A 21,550-nucleotide genomic window follows, 5' to 3' on the forward strand; every position below is an offset into this window, starting at 1 on the left:
AAGAATTCTCCATGTTATTTATGTTATTCAGCCGTGCTTTAATTTGAGGTAGGTTGATTTATTATGAAGGCTGTTTTCAGGCGATACCACTTCCTGTTTTAGTGTACATATGTCGGTTACAGTGGTAGAGGAGTCATTGACGATGTAAGTGGGTCTCCTAACAAGAGAAATGAACGATCACGTGTCTAACCTTTAGGACAATGTAGTATTGCTCCAAATGTTCATTTCAGGGCTGTGGACTCGGTCGGATTTTTGCACCGAGTCCGGCCTCTTGACCACCGAGTCCGTGTCCGAGTCCGAGTCCGGCTGTCCATTTTTTCTGTTAATTCATGTGACTGCTTAGTCTTTATTCAAGGCTAATTTAGATCAAAATCAAAATAATGATATAAGCTGGGTGACATAATCATCCTTGACATTGGTACATAATGTAAACATTAGCCTAAGTGCAACTCAACGTGGCCGCATTGATCGTAAGCAGGGCTGTGGACAGTATTCCTACGCGCATTCTCAGCAGCATGATGAAAATAAAATTGAACGTATTTTTTTTTTATTGTCGGACTCGGTGGACTCGGTCAAAATCAGCACCGAGTCCGGCAAAAATGACCGAGTCCGACCGAGTCCGAGTCCGGCAAAAATGACCGAGTCCGACCGAGTCCCCGAGTCCAAGTCCACAGCCCTGGTTCATTTGAATTCCTTTACAGGTCCGTTTTCGCGTGTTAGCACGATCGCGAATTAGCGTCTTTCCGCTAACTCGTTAGCCTGCCCTGTACTTCTTGTTAACATGTTACACGCACACACGTATAATATTTATATTTACAATATTTATTTATAAAATGTATGTTATTTATACTATGAATGTATTATTTACATGTTTAATGTATTATTTTTAATTATTTGTAATTATTTAATGTTCAAATATTGAAATATGCTCAAATGGTTTTATATACATTTATTGACACAAAATGTACAGATAAAAAAAAAAGTACAGATAAGAGGGTGACCGTATTTTGCGGATTTCACTTATCGCGGGTGGTTTTTGGAACCAATTATCCGCGATAAATGAGGGATTACTGTATATACACGTATGTATTTGTGTGTGTGCGTGTGTGTGTACTGTACATATAATATTTACATATATATTTTTATATATTTAAAAATGCAGCAGCTCACGCTGACACATGTTGTATTAAACAACGAATACCAGGATATAAAATAAATACATAAATGTCAGATTAACGATTTAAGAGCTTATTGACTTGGTGTCGATGTTCTATTTAGTCATTTATTGATGTAGATACTTGTAAACAGTCCACGTGGCAGCAGAAGTGATTAGGCAGAAGTTTGCATTGTGCAGCTCAGGTCGCATAAAGCACTGGAAAATCCACAGTCAGGGACGGGACGGTGACAGCGGGCACAGGCATTGAGCATGCTGCTGACAAGTGTGGATGCTGGCGGGTTTTAAAGAATTGTGCTGACCTCACTGACACTTTTGTCTTGCTTACAAAAATGCTTGCTGGCAGCTACACTTTCTACTAGTTTCCCCATGTTTAACTTGCACTTGTTGTTTTAGCCAGTTTCAGTCTCCAACAAATATTGGACATCCATAGACTCATTGCCTGCTTTATAGTAATAGGATGGAAAAAGAAATCAAATATACAGAACGGTGGAGGTAAATAGGGGCTTTCCTGCTGCTTGAGTACCGTATTTTTCGTTTTTTTTGTTTTTGTTTTTTTTCATAATTTGGGTGGGGGGTGACTTATACTCAGGAGCTACTTATATGTGAAATTTTTCACAAATTTTTACTTGATCATTAACACTTTACTTATGAGTATAGTTGATCACTTATGTCACTATAGTGACACAGATGGTTTGATAAACTATTATTTATGTTATAGTTATTTGATATAGTTTATTTAGAGTAGCAGTGTGTACGTTGTTAGACTTCAGTGTTTCTGATTTTCTAGGGAGGCAGTGAAGGCAGCAGGGGGGGGTGCGGAAAGAGCGATCCAGGGCGCTTGCGTGTGTTGGCTCACATGTTGAGCTCTTGATTTGTGAAATAAAGAGTCGGTTACCAAACCCACGTCTTGCCTGGTACTTTGGTAATGCTAAAATATAGTTATATACGTAGATCTGTGGAATAATTGGAGCCGCCAACTGACAACGAGGCTGACGTCAGCGGCGCACGTAGGTCCGGAATCGACAGCTGGGGGTTTATTTGTTTTTGTTTTTACACAGACGACGAATATTCTGGTGGATTTAATGATTTGGAGTGACACGGATGGTTCGTTAAAATTGTTGTTTATATTACATTTATTTGATATATGTAGTCTGACGTCAGCGGCGCACGTGGTTCCGGTGTCAACAGCTGTGGTTTTTTTTTGTTTTTTTTGTTTGTTTGTTTTTTAAGTGACACGAAAGACGAAGATTCTGATGAATTTATTGATTTGGAGTGACACGGCTGGTTTGATAAAATTCTTGTTTATATTACATTTATTTGATATATCTAGTCTGACGTCCACGGCGCACATTGTCTTTCCGGCGTCAACAGCTGTGGTTTTTTTTTTTTTTTTTTCCCAAATGACATGGAAGACGAAGATTCTGATGGATTTATTGATTTGGAGTGACACGGATGGTTCAATAAAATTGTTGTTTTCATTATTGGTATTTCAGACATAGTTTATATAATGTTATATGGGCCTGTAGAAAAATTTGAACTGCAACGCGCCGCTGACGTCAGACTTGTTTACATAAAGGAGGACCAACTCGATCGATGGCTTTAATGATTTGGAGTGACACAGATGGTTTGCTAAAGGTGCTATTTATGTTGCAGTTATTTGAATAACTGTTATTGTTACATCAGGCCCGTTCTCAGCTTCTCGTTTGTGTTTATGTCACGTTAGCATACTGTATCGTTTAGCCTGTTGTTGCTCGTTCATGTCTGTTCTTGGTGTTGGATTTTGTTGAATAAATTCCCCCAAAATGTGACTAATACACCGGAGCGACTTATATGTTTGTTTGTTTTTTCACTTTATTGTGCATTATATGGCTGATGCGACGTATATTCCGGAGCGACTTTTAGTCCGAAGAATACGGTACGCTGTACCTCGACGTTCTAACGCCACAAAAGTTAAACGTGCTTATTCTGAAGGGCCACAGCAGTGCTGTGCAATATCACAATAATATATGTAGAAGTGCAAGTGCTTGCCTGACCTAAATTAACGTAACAAAGAAGACCTTCGGCTGCCTAAAATCATGCCTTTCTAAAAAACAAGACTTTCTTACACGTTTTCGGGGTTCACACGATTCACAAATTCTGGACCCCAAAGCGCATAAAATGAAGATTTAGGTGTAGTTTTATGCAACATAAACCTTTCCCATTCCCTTAACCATTCCCACACTGTTCTGTGCATGTATTCTACCTTTACAGTAAATAAAAGAACCAAAATTATTTTTCCCATGAATTCCTTATAAAACCCGCAAAATAGTCAAGCCACAACAGGTGAAGCGTGAAGTGGTGAGGGATTACTGTATGGGTAACAGCTCGCAGCAACATATTTTTTTGGATGGGGGATAGGGGGGAGCGACTATGAATTTTTCATTTTTGGAACAATGAAGTTAGTTAAAACATTTTAAATTATTAACTGTGAACTGAAAAAGCTTATTTTAATATTTGTGAGTTGAACTTTGAACTAAATTGTGTAGAAAATAAACTTTCCCAACACAGATATTCTCATTCTAAAAATAACACAAACACAAGTGTTAACTGCAACATAGCATCCTGGAAAGCAGTTTCTCAAATGGCACAGTGTGAAGGGTCAGTGACACAAAAACTACCCATCTTGTAGAAAATGACACAATGTGATTTATACTTTATATGAAATATTCCAGTCTTTGAGTGTCTGAACCACTGACTTGTAATTTCCGCATGGGCAGTATCGTGAAGATTGCATGCATACTGTTGAGTTTGTTGGCGGTGTGCATCATTTGTGAGTAAATCTTGTCAATCTGATTCACGTGCATTCAAAAAAACACTGACTGAATTAGACATTGTTTTTAACCACAAGAGTTTGGTACGAGTGTTTTATGTGACTATCAAATGTACTGTAATTTTCGGACTATAAGCCGCTACTTTTTGCATAAGTGTTGAACCCTGTGGCAGTTTATCTATGGATTTTTCGTGATTCTTATTGTTGGAATAATTGGATGGTCAGCCTGACCAAGGACCTCATAATTTACGAGTTGGAGTCCCTTGCTTCAACAAAGCTCTCTGTCTAGCTCCAGAGAATTCCTTTAACTCCCTTTCTTTCTTATCTCACTAGTTGTTTAGTTCAAAAGAACTTCTTTCCCATTAAGTCAACTCTGTAGCTTTTATCTATAGATTGTTGTTCATCGGGACTGTGTTATTGAAAAGACTTATCTGTTGAAGTAGTTGCATATAAATTATCCCATATTTACTCAATATTATTATTGTGTGAAACTTAGCAAGAAAGTCTAGTTGCATTGTTCCACAGGAAAACAGCATTCAACACACTTCGAGATATCCAATCAAGGACGAGTCAGCCAAACGGCTGCCAACCAGCTGAGGAGTAACAGGACAGACTCTGCACTGCTGGAGTCATGAATCGGCCAAGGCCTCGCACCACATAACATTCGTTGGCTAATCAGCGTTGCTACAGCTCCAGAACCCTCTCTGTTGAATACTGGTTGTCTTCTCTTTGTTTTCAGTGTGTGAATTAATGTCTGATGTTACTTAGACCTGACACGTATATTGTACAGAGATTCGTTGTGGTAATACATGTAATGGAGATAAGGACATTTTATTTATAACACCTGCGGGTTATAGTCCAGTGAGTCTTACATGCTATATGAACATCAATCAATCAAAACTATTTGTGGTCTAATAGCTGCAAGTCGGCTCGGACCCTCGTGAGGATATGTGGTGCTGATAGATGGATGGATAGTTGTTCAAATCAGCACAGATCGTTATCGCTAAGCTCATTCTGGGATCATTTTGAGTTTTGATTATGTAAAATAATAAATTATGAATACAGTATGAATATCAAAACTGGATCAAAACCACAGCTATTTCAGATCAATACACTATTATGGGCAAACTATACTTCAATAAAAAAAAGCTGTCAACTGAAGTGGTTTGGCCGTGAAAAACCCATGTATGTCCCTGTCGTGGTTGGACAAATGATATGAGAATGTATTTTAGTCCAGTGTTTCCCAACCTTTTTTCGTTCATGGCACACCTTTACATTGGAAAAAATCTCGAGGCACACCACTAACAAAAATCTGTTAAGTGTTACACCAGCTTCTATATTAAAATCAGTTAAATTACAACAAAAGACGCAAAATTCTGTTCCTATATATATGTATGGAGAGTCAAATAAGTGAACAAAAATAAATACTAAATATTCTTTAAATTGTATTTCTTTTGTAAATAAAAGTGAGAGTTTTTGAAAAAAGATTTTAGAAAGTGTAAGGAATAAACTATTGGAAGTGATTGTGATCAAAATCCAAAAGAATCAATATGACTTTGTTTACCGTTTTAGACTAGCTCTTTAAATATTGCAACAATAAGAACAAAGTCACTTTTAGACACTCTGCTGTTCTGACAGCGGCTGAGTGCTATCACAGTCGAGGCGTCTCGACTTGACTGTGTATTTTATGTTGGTGAAAAATGAACAATCCAGGTTCTCCCATTGAACTACATGCTCTGATTTCCATCGGACCGAAAACGCACCACAGCCGTCATAGTGTCACTGTTAGTAAAAGTACACAGCAACACACACATAAACTGAGTATGTGCCGATGCCACAACATGAAATCTCAAGATTCTCCGATTTGCTACACATGCACAATTAGTAAGTGGCTGACCAGGCCTTGCGCTGACTGACCAGTGGTTTGGCGATCCTGTTTACAATGCGCTCCGTAATTAATTTTGGACAGTTTCCCACAGCACAGCTGAACATCTCTCACGGCACACCAGTGGTTGGGAAACACTGTTTTAGTCAGCGAGACTTTGTTTGACATGAGTGAGTTAAGCTTATTATAAACTGAGTGAATCCAGCAGTACAAACCACAAGAAATCAGGCACACACAAGGCTCCAATACACTGTCATAGTGTTTTAAATGAACACATCTTGATTGAATTTCCACAACTCCAAAACTTGGTTGTATTTGTATTTATTTCAAAGTGCACCAATGTGAAATAAAGTTTGCCAAAACCACTCACAACACAGAATGCCATTTGCACAAGAACTTATTTATTGCATTGGCTGAAATGAATTATGTTAAATATTTGTATATGTTGCCATACAAATAAGGTAGAGCATTCTCATAATATATTAAGTGCAATTTGCACTACAAAACATTAAAAGAGAAATGTGATCTTTAAAAAAAATATCCACTGGAAAAGGAGCATTTTGACTGAAATGTTAAAAGGTGGGGGTACGAAATCCTTTCCCGTGCACTCATGTAAGTGAATGGAGAAGAATGTAACACAAGAATGAGAGTCCAGCAAAAAAAGAGAAGAGAAACACACCTCCTGTGTTGTGGTGGTTTCAGTCAGATTTAGGACCTTCTTTGGTCTTCTCTCTCTATTGCCATCTTCAACCATCTTTTACACTATTCAAGGTCAGGCATTTCTTGGGGAGGGGAAACAAAAACATCAATAGTTTCAATCAGGGCTGTACAATAACTCAAATACAGAAAATGCCTTGAACAACACTTCAGATGAAGAAAAGTCAATTTGTGTCAGATGCATGAAGAAATCTAATACAATACATACGTTCGTTGTCGCTGTCTGCAGTATCGTGCTGTAAGAGAATCAAATTTAACAGAACGTGAGCAATGATCCCAATTTCACTGCACTGTACACTGCACAATGGCAGTATCCATTCTTATTCTGATATTACTTCAATGGGGATGAATGGGGCCTTGCAAGCCCTTTTTCATGGCCGATTGATAAAAATGTCTTTTCTCAAACTTTCCAAGGAGGATATTGTGTGCTTTTTGTGGAGCAATCCTAAAATACCGTAATTTTCTGACTAAAAGTCGCTCCGGAATATAGGTCGCATTAGCCATAAAATGTACAATAACGTGAAAAAAAACATATACATAAGTCGCTCCGGGGCATAAGTCGCATTTTGGGGGGGAAATTTATTCGACAAAATCCAACACAAAGAACAGACATGAACGAGCAACAACAGGCTAAACGATAGGTATGCTAACGTGACAAACACAAACGAAGAGCTGAGAACGGACCTGACGTAACATTCAGAGTTATTATAAAAAAACGATTACATAAATAACACGTTTATAAAACCATCACTCCTGACATCCTCCAACAGAAGCTCATCCAGCTCGCGGTGCCTGCCTCCACCTGTCAGTGGATCACCAGCTTCCTGACCAACAGGAGACAGCGTGTTATGCTGGGGAGCATCACATCTGACACCCTGACCACCAACACTGGAGCCCCTCAGGGGTGCGTCCTCTCCCCACTGCTCTTCTCCCTCTACACCAACGATTTCTCCACAAGTGACTCTTCTGTGAAGCTCCTGAAGTATGCAGACGACACCACTCTCATCGGACTGATCCAGAACGGTGATGAGACTGCGTACAGACAGGAGGTGGAGCGGCTGGTCCACTGGTGCAGCCAAAACCACCTGGACCTGAACCCGCTCAAGACCGTGGAGATGACAGTGGACTTCAGGCGAGGCCCTTCACCACTTTCACCCCTCACTATCCGCAGTAATACTATTCTCTCATCAGACACCTTCAAGTTCCTGGGAACCACAATCTCTCGGGACCTGAAATGGACCGGCCACATAGACTCTGTCCGGAAGAAGGCCCAGCAGAGGCTGTACTTCCTGAGACAGCTCAAGAAGTTCGACCTGCCGCGGGAGCTGCTGAAGACCTTCTACACTGCCATCATCCAGTCTGTCCTCTGCACCTCCATCACTGTCTGGTTTGGATCGGCCTCCAAACAAGACAAGCACAGACTGCAACGGACAATAAGGACTGCAGAAAAGATAATGGGAATCAACCTCCCATCTATCCAAGACTTGTACCTGTCCAGGACCAGGAAACGTGCAAGTAACATCTCAACAGACCCTTCGCACCCAGGTTGCAGCCTGTTTGAACTACTCCCCTCCGGACGCCGTTATAGAGCTCTGTACACTAAAACCAGCAGACACAGAGACAGCTTCTTCCCCCAGGCGGTCGCTCTGATGAACTCACACCACTCTTAGAGTCTCAGAGTCATTACTGTGCAATAACATCCTGCTTTCCACACCTTTTTTGTCTACACTGTTTGTACTATGTGTCCTCTCTGCATCCATTGCAGCCTGGTCATCCTAGAAGAGGGACCCTCCCATCTGTGGTCTTTTCTCAAGGTTTCTCATTTCCCCTAGCTGGAGTTTTGAGTTTTTCCTTGCCCTCTTGGGAGTTTAAGATCAGGGGATGTTTGAGAATATCTTTCGTTCTTCACATGTCCTGAGTGTTGTTGTTAGTCACCTAAATGTTGAACAGAGGCTGTGATTTACCGAAGTCAAATTCCTTGTTTGGCACGCTCAAACATGGCGAATAAAAAACTCTTGAATCTTGAATCTCTCTTGAATCTGTGTCACTCCAATTCATTAAATCCATCGATCGTCCTTTATCAACAATGGGTGCGGGCCGCTGATGGCGCTTGCACTTCAAAATATTCCACATATAACGATACATAAATTAGATATCAAACAACTATTATATAAGCAATAATATCAAACCATCTGTGTACTCTAAATCATTAAATCCGTCGATCAAATTCCTCGTCCTTTGTCAACAACGCCGCGCGTGCACCCTGACATCAGCCTCGTCGTTATTCCACAGATCTAGTATACCACTATATTGTAGCGTTAACAAAGTACAAGGAAAGACGTAGGTTTGGTAAACGGCTCTTTATTTAACAAAACAAACTTCCAGGCGTGTGGCGGCGTGGACTTCCAGCCACGGAGGTGGAAGAGAGATCCATAGAATAGGACCGGGCGTGCGTAAAAGCAATGACCGAGCCCCATCCACCGTCCCCGTACAGCCACCCGGCCGAGTGCCGGCCCCCGACTTCTATCCACGGAGGTGAAAGAGAGCTCCGTAGAGTAGGACCAGGCGTGCGTAAAAGCCATGTCCGAGCACCATCCACCGTCCCTGGACAGCCACCTGGCTGAGCGCCGGCCCCCCGACTTCAATCCACAGAGGTGAAAGAAAGCTCCGTAGAGTAGGACCGGGCGTGCGTAAAAGCCATCTCCGAGCACCATCCACCGTCCCTGGACAGCCACCCGGCCGAGCGCCGGCCCCCGACTTCAATCCACGGAGGTGAAAGAAAGCTCCGTAGAGTAGGACCGGGCGTGCGTAAAAGCCATAATAGTTTTTCAAACCTTCTGTGTCACTCCAAATCCTTAAATCCTTCAAACTCTTCGTCCTCTGTGTCACTTAGAAACAAAGCCGCTAATGATGTCGGTAGTACGTGGGGCCCTTCGTCATCTTCGTCATCCCGTGATCAATCTTTGTCCTTTTTGTAAACAACCGCAGCGCCGTGCCGCGTCGCACTGCTGACGTCACTTGAAATTCAAATTACAGTAATCCCTTGCTACATTGCGGTTTCACTTTTTTTTGGGGGGGGGGGAATTTTTTGAAAAAACCCACATACAAGTCGTTCCTTATTATAAGTCGCCCCCCCCAACCCAAAATTGGAAAAAAACGCGACATATAGTCCAAAAATTACAGTACAATAAAAAAATAATGTGCTGTTTTAATTGATTGATTGACCTTTATTTCGAACATATTTAAAACATTAAAAGACGAAAAAATAAAAGAAAATAACACTTTAAAGTGTTATATTTAAGTCACAGAAACAAAACAAAAAACAGGAAAAAAAACAGAATGCTCGAAAAGGACCACCGTAATTTCTGAACTATAAATCGCATTTTTTTTCATAGTTTGGGTGGGGGGAAGGCTACCCTCCACATACATATGTTTTTTGGCCATGGACTTTGGAAGAGGCAAGAAAAGCTGTTGAAGGGGTTACCCCTGTTGCAGAAGACCCAGATAAAGGGGCAGAAGACATGGCTGGAATCATACATTCCTGTAGACTGAATGGCCATGAGGCAGGAGAAGCTGCAATGTCTTCCTTGGGAAAAGACTGGGCAAAGGTTAGAGGAAATTATACAGGTAGAAATAACCAAGGGCATTTTCCCTATCCCGTTGAGGGAAATCAATTGGGAGGGGAGTATGCAGCACAATGGAATGATCTTGTGCAAAGAGTGAGAACTACCGTAATTTCCGGACTATAAGTCACGGTTTTTTTTCATAGTTTGGGTGGGGGGGCGACTTATACTCAGGAGCGACTTATATATATGTTTTTTTTCACAAATTTTTACTTGATCATTAAGACATCACTTAAAAGTATAGTTGACCACTTCCCATGTTATTTTTAGTATAGTTGATCACAACATGCTTTTATATCTTTATCTTGAACATATTCAAAACATAAAAAATAGAGAAAACATCAAATAAAGCAATTAACACTTTAAAGCACCATATCCAAGTCCACTGTCTGTTTGATCCTCTTATATTTATTATTATTATTTATTATTATTTGTTTATTTATCATTTATTCAACACTCTTATTTATTCATTGTTTATGTCTTCTTGGGTTTTTTTGTGTTGCTTGTATGCATAAGTGTACTATCTCACCGAGGGATAGTGGGAACGTAATTTCAATCTCTTTGTGTGTCTTGGTATATTAAAAAAAAAAAAAAAAAAAAAAAAAAAAAAAAATCGACAATAAAGCAGACTTTGTCTTTGATAAAACAACCAAATAACAAAACAAAAAACTGCATCTGAAAAACATTATATTTTCAGATGAAACTGGATGAGGGCGCTTTAAATTTCACCGTTGGCCGTGACTCATCAACTGGGTGGGCTTAAGAAAAATGGCACCAAAAAGAAAGTCATATTTTGCAAGTTAAAAACTTCAAGTTGTAAAATATGCAGCTGAAAACAGTAATCGAGCAGCAGAAAGAAAGTTTGGAGAACCGTGATGTACCAATGGATTACTATTTCAAGTGATGTCAGTGGCACCGCGCGGCGCGACCCACGTAAGGACTACCGGCATCATTAGCGGTGATCATTTCTAAGTGACACGGAGGACAAAGAGTTTAAAGGAATTAAGGATTTGGAGTGACATAGAAGGTTTGAAAAACTATTATGGCTTTACGCACGCCCGGTCCTACTCTACTGAGTCGGGGGCCGGCGCTCGGCCGAGTGGCTGTCCGCGAACAGTGCATGGGGCTCGGACATGGCCATTACGCACGCCCGGTCCTCTGCCATGGAGCTCTCGTGTCTGGAAGTCCACGCCGCCACACGCTTGGAAGTTTGTTTTGTGGAATAAAGAGCCGTTTACCAAACCCTCGTCTATCCTTGTACTTTGTTAACGCTACAATATAGTTATATACTAGATCTGTGGAATAAAGACGAGGCTGACGTCACAGCGCACGCGCGGCGATGTTAACAAAGGACGAGGAATTTGATCGATGGATTTAATGGATTTAAAGTGCACGGATGGTTTGATAATATTATTGCTTATATTATAGTTATTTGAAATATAGTTTATCTATCGTTATATGAGCCTGTGGAATATTTTGAAGTTCAAGCGTCCTCAGCCGCGCGCAGCCATTGTTGACAAAGAACGATCGATGGATTTAATGAATTGGAGTGACACCGATGGTTTTATAAACATGTTATTTATGTAATGGTTGTCCTAAATCACTCTATATGTTACGTCAGGCCCGTTCTCAGCTCCTCATTTGTGTTTGTCACGTTAGCATACCTATCGTTTAGCCTGTTGCTATCGTATCGAATGATCGATGGATTTAATGAATTGGAGTGACACCGATGGTTTTATAAACATGTTATTCATGTAATAGTTGTCCTTAATCACTCTATAAGTTACATCAGGCCCGTTCTCAGCTCTTTGTTTGTGTTTGTCACGTTAGCATACCTATCGTTTAGCCTGTTGTTGCTATCGTTTAGCCTGTTGTTGCTCGTTCATGACTGTTTTTGGTGTGGGATTTTGTCAAATAAATTGCCGCCCAAAATGCGATTTATACTCCGGAGCGACTTATATATGTTTTTTTTCACTTATTGGGGCATTTTATGGCTGGTGCGACTTATACTCCGGAGCGACTTATAGTCCGGAAAATACGGTAGTAGGAAGCAGAGCTTGTTGTGCTCATAAGTTTACAATATCAAGATGTTGCTTACACGCGCTCTACTATTGCCTGTTTTTGATCATCTTTGCCTGTTTTTTAATCATCTTTTTAGCATTTGAGAGTCAACTGAAAACCTTTTTTCACACTAACTTTAACAAATCCAAGTTTTTCATAGATACTCATCAGTGCAGTGGTGCACTGGTTGCAGTGGTGCGCTGGTTAAGCTTCCGTATTGAGGCCTTCAAACTTTGCTCCAATCGTTTTATCTCACAAATCTACATATGCTCCCTGCCCAACAAAATGGACAAGCCTTTCCTTCTCACAATATCCCTTAAAGACTTCACATGTTTTGCTGTGGTCTGCTTTTCCATTTTTAGTCACTAGGTTTCTTTACTTTTCTTCTCCTCGTTTGCGTTCTGCAGTCGACCCGGGATGCGTTCAACGACCACTCACAGTCAGAAAACTCACTTATTAATGATTTCATCACAAAACTTTGCTGATGTAACAAATGCAAAAGTGTGCGACTTTTTTTTTAAATGAACACTTTTCACATTGCCTTATTTTCTAAATTTAATTATTATGCATTGTCTTTTTTTTTTTGCTTCCACGTAATCCTTGCAATGCGCTCACGTACTCGTCATTGCTTTTTGGTGCATTGATTGAGTTTTCTGATGTGTGAATGGCACTCTAGGTCGACTGCAGAATGCCAACAAGAAGCGGATAAAAAAAAGAATCCCAGAGACTAAAAATGGAAATGTGCAAACACAAATGTGTCAGCCGGGTCCCGACGCAGTCAGGAGACTCGCCATAGAACGCGTCACAACGCCCGGAGGTCGGCTTGTTGGAAAGATTGGCAGCACTGTACTTCCAGCGAGGAGGCCAACCCTTCAGCTGAATGTGGCATTTAAAGAGCATCCTTTGGGGATATGCGGCGGAGGCGGTACCCCGTACAAGGACTTCATGGGAAATGTAAGTTGCATGAACCCTCACAAATTTCACTTGATTAGAAAAACGACGTATGCTCATTTCTCTTAAATCAGCCACAGAAACATTCATACTTTTAATATGTTGAAATAGTCATAAGTAGAGAGGTCCATGTAAATTTTGGTACCAATTGATAGCTGTTTATGTATATGTTTTAAGCGATAGTCTTTACAATGATTTCCAATGTAGAAATTGGGATCTCTTCCTTTCGTGACGTAGTCAGGCTGATGTGTCAAATCAAGGAGACTACACCCAAAAAAAGGGCATCAGTAAGTGTACCGCCCTTGTGTTCATAAATACCGTTAAATCTCATCTGGGTTTTTTTCAGGGGGGAATTATAGCACTGAGATCAGTTTTCAATACAGTTCTATAACATAAGTGCCAATGTTGGGCTCTCTTTACCCTGCCTCTCCTTAAACACTGACTGAATTGTATAAAATATTGTTTTAGAGAAGGAAAATTGCAAACATTAAACATTGCTGTCAATAAAGGAGTTTAGCATCAGTTACAGGAAGCTCTGGCTCTTAGTGCAGGCCCATATTGAAGAATTCTGGTGCAAAATAACAGAATGGAAATTCGTTACGGAAGAATTAGTGCGATCATAATAATACAAGCGTCTGTATAAACTAAAAAAAGAGACCCACCTCATCATCAGCACAGTCTAGGTCAGATAGATCGTTGCTTCCCATGGTGTTCATCATCTGGAAATAAGATAATTCCATTTTTATTACTGTGTGGATGTGCACGTGTGTCATCTATAGGCTGTTACCTCTGAGAATTTGTCAAAACTGTTTAAGTCTTCTTCGGACTCTTCTTCCCAATCTTTCCAGTTATTGAAGTCCACGCTGAGGCAATTGCACTGACAGAGACAAATGTAGACCATATATATATATATATATACACAAATATATATTTACACAAATATATATATACACAAATATATATATACACACACACATATATATATATATATATATATATACATATAGTATATGCATATACATATATATATATATATATATGCATATATATACATACATACATACATACTCGAACGTAATTTCGATCTCTGTGTGTCTTGGCATGTGAAGAAATTCACAATAAAGCAGACTTTGACTTTGACATACATACATACATATATATATATATATATATGTATGTATATATATATATATATATATATATGTATATATATATTTATGTATGTGTATATATATATATATATATATACACATACATGCATACATGCATACATACATATATATATATATATATACATACACTACCGTTCAAAAGTTTGGGGTCACCCAAACAATTTTGTGCAATCCATGAAAAGTCACACTTATTCACCACCAAACGTTGTGAAATGAATAGAAAATAGAGTCAAAACGTTGACAAGGTTAGAAATAATGATTTGTATTTGAAATAAGATTTTTTTTACATCAAACTTTGCTTTCGTCAAAGAATCCTTCATTTGGAGCAATTACGGCATTGCAGACCTTTGGCATTCTAGCTGTTTATTTGTTGAGGTAATCTGGAGAAATTGCACCCCACGCTTCCAGAAGCAGCTCCCACAAATTGGATTGGTTAGATGGGCACTTCTTGCGTACCATACGGTCAAGCTGCTCCCACAACAGCTCAATGGGGTTCAGATCTGGTGACTGCGCTGGCCACTCCATTACCGATAGAATACCAGCTGCCTGCTTCTGCTCTAAATACCGTAATTTCCGGACTATAAGTCGCGTTTTTTTCATAGTTTGGGTGGGGGGGCGACTTATACTCAGGAGCGACTTATATATGTTTTTTTTCACAAATTTTTACTTGATCATTAAGTTTATCTTGAACATATTCAAAACATAAAAAAGAGAAAACATCAAATAAAGCAATTAACACTTTAAAGCACCATATCCAAGTCCACTGTCTGCTGTATGTACACTTGCTCCATTTTTGCTCCTCTTATATTTATTATTATTATTTATTATTATTGTTTGTTTATTTATCATTTATTTATTCAACACTCTTATTTATTCATTGTTTGTGCCTTCTTGGGTTTTTTGTGTTGCTTGTATGCATATGTGTACGATCTCACCGAAGGATAGTGGGAACGTAATTTCAATCTCTTTGTGTCTTAGTATATGAAAAAAAATCGACGACAAAGCAGACTTTGACTTTGATAAAACAACCAAATAAACAAAACAAAAAACTACATCTGAAAAAAATATATATTTTCAGACGAAACTGGATAAGGGCGCTCTAAATTTCACCGTTGGCCGTGACTCATCAACTGGGTGGGCTTAAGAAAAATGGCACCAAAAAGAAACTCATATTTTGCAGGTTACAAACTTCAAGTTGTAAAATATGCAGCTGAAAACAGTAATCGAGCAGCAGAAAGAAAGTTTGGAGAACCGTGATGTACCAATGGATTATTATTTCAAGTGACGTCAGTAGCACGGCGCGGCGCGGCGGTTGTTTACATAATGGACAAACGTATCCACGTAAGGACAACATCGGCATCATTAGCGGTGATCATTTTTAAGTGACACGGAGGACAAAGAGTTTGAAGGAATTAAGGATTTGGAGTGACATAGAAGGTTTGAAAAACTATTATGGCTTTTACGCACGCCCGGTCCTACTCTACTGAGTCGGGGGCCGGCGCTTGGCCGAGTGGCTGTCCGCAAACGGTGCATGGGGCTCGGACATGGCCATTACGCACGCCCGGTCCTATGCCATGGAGCTCTCGTGTGTGGAAGTCCACGCCGCCACACGCTTGGAAGTTTGTTTTGTTTAATAAAGAGCCGTTTACCAAACCCACGTCTATCCTTGTACTTTGTTAACGCTACAATATAGTTATATACTAGATCTGTGGAATAAAGACGAGGCTGACGTCATGGCGCACGCGCGGCGATGTTGACAAAGGACGAGGAATTTGATCGATGGATTTAATGGATTTAAAGTGCACGGATGGTTTGATAATATTATTGGCTTATATTATAGTTATTTGAAATATAGTTTATCTATCGTTATATGAGCGTGTGGAATATTTTGAAGTGCAAGCGCCCTCAGCCGCGCGCACCCATTGTTGACAAAGAACGATCAATGGATTTAATGAATTGGAGTGACACTGATGGTTTTATAAACATGTTATTCATGTAATAGTTGTCCTTAATCACTCTATATGTTACGTCAGGCCCGTTCTCAGCTCTTTGTTTGTGTTTGTCACGTTAGCATACCTATCGTTTAGCCTGTTGTTACTATTTAATGAATTGGAGTGACACCAATGGTTTTATAAGCATGTTATTCATGTAATAGTTGTCCTTAATCACTCTATATGTTACGTCAGACCCGTTCTCAGCTCTTTGTTTGTGTTTGTCACGTTAGCATACCTATCGTTTAGCCTGTTGTTGCTATCGTTTAGCCTGTTGTTGCTCGTTCATGACTGTTTTTGGTGTGGGATTTTGTCGAATAAATTGCCCCCAAAATGCGACTTATACTCCAGAGCGACTTATATATGTTTTTTTTCACTTTTTGGGGCATTTTATGGCTGGTGCGACTTATACTCCGGAGCGACTTATAGTCCGGAAAATACGGTAGTTCTCGCACAATTTGGAGGTGTGTTTGGGGTCATTGTCCTGTTGTAGGATGAAATTGGCTCCAATCAAGCGCTGTCCACTGGGTATGGCATGGCATTGCAAAATGGAGTGATAGCCTTCCTCATTCAGAATCCCTTTTACCCTGTACAAATCTCCCACCTCCATGCTTAACAGATGGCGTCAGGCATACTTCCAGCATCTTTTCATTTGTTCTGCGTCTCACAAACGTTCTTCTTTGTGATCACCTCAAACTTGGATTTATCCGTCCACAACACTTTTTTCCAGTCTTCCTCTGTCCAATGTCTGTGTTCTTTTGCCCATCTTAATCTTTTTCTTTTGTTGGCCAGTCTCAGATATGGCTTTTTCTTTGCCACTCTGCCCTGAAGCCCAGAATCAGAAGCAGCCGCCTCTTCACTGTAGATGTTGACACTGGTGTTTTGCGGGTACTATTTAATGAAGATGCCAGTTATTAAATTAAATTAAATTTTAAATTAAGTTATTAAATTAATGCGTTTGGTGGTGAATAAGTGTTACTTTTCATGGAAAACACAAAATTGTTTGGGTGACCCCAAACCTTTGAACGGTAGTGTGTATATATATATATATATATATATATATATATATATATATATATATATATATATATATATATATATATATATATATATACACACACACACACTACCACATATATATATGCACACTACTCAAAAAAATTAAAGGAACAGTTTTTTATCAGGGTATGGCATGAATTCAATTAGACTTTTCTGATAAGGTTTTGGTCAGGTACGTGGCAGAGGGGGTTGTTAATCAGTTGCAGCTGCATTGGTGTTGATGGAATTAACAACAGGTGCACTCGAGGGGCAACAACGAGATGGTCCCCAAAACAGGACTGCTTTTGCAGGTGGAGGCCATTTCAAGTTCCTCCTCTTGATCTTTTTTAACAGTTCTTCCACAAGTGTTGGCTTTAGCTAGAGTCATTATCACGACTGGGAGCATGAGGCAATTTGTTAACCCTCCTGAAATTGCGCAGATTGTCCAACTCCTCCAGGATGGCACATCCATGCGTGCTGTTGCAAGAAGATTTGATGTGTCTCCCAGGACAATCTCCAGAGCATGGAGGAGATTCCAGGAGACAGGCAGTTACTCTAGGAGAGCTGGACAGGGCTGTAGACGGTCCTCATTCCATCAGCAGGACCGATATCTGCTGCTTTGTGCAAGGAGGAACAGGTTGAGCACTGCCCGAGCCCTACAGAATGACTTCCAGCAGGCTATTGTTGTGAATGTCTCTGCCCAAACAGTCAGAAACAGACTTCACAAGGGTGGCCTCAGGGTACAACGTCCTGTAGTGTGCCCTGTGCTCATTGCTCAGCACCGTGGAGCTCGATTGGCATTTGCCATAAAACAGCAGAATTGGCAAGTCCGCCACTGGCGCCCTGTGCTTTTCACAGATGAGAGCAGGTTTACCCTGAACACCTGTGATAGACGTGAAAGGATCTGGAGCAGCCAAGGAGAGCGCTATGCTGCCTGCAACATCATTCTGCATGACCGGTTTGGTGGTGGGTCAGTGCACGCTGGTGCAGTAGCTCCTGGGTTCCTCCTGATCCACAACAATGCCCGGCCTCATGTGGCAAGAATATGCAGACAGTATCTGGAGGATGAAGGAATCGACACAATTGAATGGCCCTCACGATCACCTGATCTAAACCCGATAGAACACCTCTGGGACATAATGTTTCGGTCCATCAGATGCCGCCAGGTTGCTCCTCAGACTTTACAGGAGCTCACTGATGCCCTTAGACAGATCTGGGATGACATCTCACAAGACACCATTCGTCATCTCATGAGGTGCATGCCGCGACGTTGTCAAGCATGCATCAAAATCACATGGGGATAGGTTAAATGCAGAGGACAAATTTCACCACACCCAGATGTGTGTGTGAGACGATGATCATTGGGACTTTAGTTCGTAAAGAGACTGTTGCCTTGTTTAAGGATTTCAACCTAAAGAGAGACCATCAGACTAAACATGCTAACACATACGACAAGCTAACAGGGAGTGATCGCGCTGATAAAGTGAAGCAGCTCCAAGCTGAACTGGCATCACAACAGCGATTCATCACGTGGGGCTGTGAGTCAAAAGTATATCAAAAGTAAAAATTACTTAATATTAAATATTACGAAGTGGCCATGTTAATACTGTTGAAGTTATGAACCTGTAGACATGACAAAAACTATTTCTGAAAAATATTGTAAATGACAAGAGCAAAATTCACTTGTTTTAAGTTTTAATAACAGACAACTTTGCATTACTTATAACTCCTGTTTAAAATGTTCATGAGCCTAAAATAATTTTAAATTTTTGTAAATTAAATTATTTCATACAGTTTGTTCAATGTTATCTGACTCTTCAGATAGGAATGAAAGGCAGAATTTGTGTTTTTAAAGTTGTTCACATCTGCCTGAGTGGCTATTTGGTTATTTTGTCATTTAAAAAATAAAGACAATTGGGACAATGAAATTTGTTTCATAACAGTATGTATTTGCATGAAATTTCTGTAGTTAAGAAATGTCTGAAAAAACTATTGGCCCCCGGGCCTCTTCACTTTATCAAATCTCATCCCATTGTAAAAAGTTTGGACACCCCTGCATGAAACTGACCAAATCAGTATAGATATCCCAATTTTTTTTTTCCACCATTGAAATCTGATGTGTTTACAAAGTCTTCCTTTAATTTTTTTGAGCAGTGTATATTAAAGGGAAATGTGCTTTCGGGAGTTTGCAAACATATTTTTTAAGGTTGTGTTAAACTTGTAATCATATTAATATCTAGTATTGGAGTGCTCGTGTGGATTGGTGGGTGGCGAAGAATGTGCAGGCAAACTGCATGAACTTGTTTTCTTCGAAGTGTTGTGGAATAGGCCCAGATAGGGAGTACCGGACGAGAACACCTCAAGGTCGGTGAGAAACGAGAACAACAGCACGTCTATGTGGCCGGGCTTCGCGGGGAAAACCCAACCGCCTGACCTCAGCAACACCTGGACGGGGAGGAGATGGCCATCAACCAATCATCTCACAATGTTTTGCATGCTTTAATATTCATATTGTGTTTCTTCAAAACTGGGCAACCCGGAAGAATGTGTCGTCTTTTGGTGGTCACAAAAACGGACGAGCTTTAGTGTGAGGGACCCGGGACCCAGGCCTGTATGAGTGTGCTTTGTCAGGAATAAACAATTGGTAAATTTGGTCTGATTGATCTACTGGTCTTCTCTTTGACAGAACGAACTCGCAAAATTGTTAGGTGCGCCAGTGTGTGGATTAGGACATAGCAATTTATGTGTTAAATGTTGATCGCAATTTGGAGTCAGATCAATAACTAAAATCCGTAGCCTAACAATATATATATATATATATAGAGAGAGAGAGAGAGAGAGAGAGAGAGAGAGAGAGAGAGAGAGAGAGAGAGAGAGAGAGAGTGCGGAGAGAGCGCGAGAGAGAGCGCGAGAGAGAGCGCGAGAGAGAGCGCGAGAAAGATAGCGAGAGAGATAGCAAGAGAGATAGCGAGAGAGATTGTGAGAGAGATCGTGAGAGAGAGAGAGAGAGATAGAGAGATAGAGAGATAGATAGATAGAGAGAGAGAGAGAGAGAGAGAGAGAGAGATAGAGAGAGATAGAGAGAGATAGAGAGAGATAGAGAGAGATAGAGAGAGAGAGATAGAGAGAGAGAGATAGAGAGAGATAGAGAGAGATAGAGAGAGAGAGATAGAGAGATAGACAGACAGACAGACAGAGATAGAGAGAGAGATACAGACAGAGAGACAGAGAGACAGAGAGATAGAGATAGAGATAGAGATAGAGATAGAGATAGATAGATAGATAGATAGATAGATAGATAGATGTCACTTATTCCTAAACATTGTTCGAAAGAATCTGCTGATACTGACTGGAATCCATGCGACCTTCAACTTTAACAAGATTGCCAGTACCTGCACTGGCCACAGAGCCCCACAGCATGATGGAACCACCACCAAATTTGACTGTGGGTAGCAAGTGTTTGTCCTGGAATGCCGTGTTCTTCTTCCGCCATCCATTACGCCCCTTGTTATGTCCAAACAACTCTATTTTAGTTTCATTAGTCCACAACACCTTATTCCAAAATGAAACTGGCTTGTCCTAATGTGCTTCGGCATACTTCAAGCGACTCTGTTAGTGGCATGTGCACAGAAAAGGCCTCTGCCGCATTACTCTCCCATACAGCATCTCCTTGTGCAAAGTGAGCTGACCATCTGCACAAAGATCATGTTGTTGGGCTTTGGAGCTGCTTTGTGCGTTGACTTTGACTGTTCTCACCATCCTTCGCCTCTGCTTATCTGAGATTTTTCTTGGCCTGCCACCCTGGGCCTGAACTAGAACTGTGCCTGTGGTCTTCCATTTCCTCACTATGTTCCTCACAGTGCAAACTGACAGCTGAAATCTCTGAGCTAGCTTTTTGTATCCTTCCCCTAAACCATGACATTGAACAATCTTTGTTTTCAGGTCATTTGTCAGTTGTTTTGAGGCTCACATGTTACCACTCTTCAGAGAAGATGCAAGGAGGAGAACAACTTGCAACTGGCCACCTTAAATACCCTGAACTGGAGATGTTTTGGAAAGAAGAATAGTCAAAATATCTTCAACCAGAATCCAGACTCTCATTGGAAGCAGTGACAGCAAATTGCAT

The 21,550-nt window shown here is 40.4% G+C and overlaps 1 protein-coding gene and 1 long non-coding RNA gene across 4 annotated transcripts in view; one reads left to right on the forward strand and one right to left on the reverse strand.

The window, feature by feature from the left end:
• Positions 1-6,250: 6,250 nt before the first annotated feature.
• Positions 6,251-21,550, reverse strand: part of LOC148401320 (prostaglandin E synthase 3-like) — a 40,152-nt gene continuing 24,852 nt past the window's right edge. For 2 of the 3 annotated variants that reach the window (XM_088369838.1, XM_088369836.1), the window contains 4 exons: positions 14,011-14,100; positions 13,886-13,942; positions 6,797-6,824; positions 6,251-6,653 (listed from right to left, as the gene is read on the reverse strand). In XM_088369838.1, coding sequence (XP_088225964.1) covers positions 6,634-6,653; positions 6,797-6,824; positions 13,886-13,942; positions 14,011-14,100 — 195 coding nt within the window. In that variant the 3' untranslated portion in view covers positions 6,251-6,633. Of the gene's footprint in view, positions 6,654-6,796; positions 6,825-10,254; positions 13,792-13,885; positions 13,943-14,010; positions 14,101-21,550 lie in introns of those variants that run through there. The other variant, XM_088369837.1, reaches the window with a different exon arrangement.
• LOC148401321 (uncharacterized) lies at positions 10,702-20,047 on the forward strand. The gene is made up of 3 exons (XR_015857284.1): positions 10,702-11,144; positions 12,949-13,226; positions 19,740-20,047. It is a non-coding gene; the product is annotated as an uncharacterized LOC148401321 (long non-coding RNA).

This window comes from Syngnathus floridae, chromosome 2, assembly GCF_059516105.1.
Source record: "Syngnathus floridae isolate MCC-2025c chromosome 2, RoL_Sflo_1.0, whole genome shotgun sequence".
In the NCBI taxonomy this organism is placed as follows: domain Eukaryota; kingdom Metazoa; phylum Chordata; class Actinopteri; order Syngnathiformes; family Syngnathidae; genus Syngnathus; species Syngnathus floridae.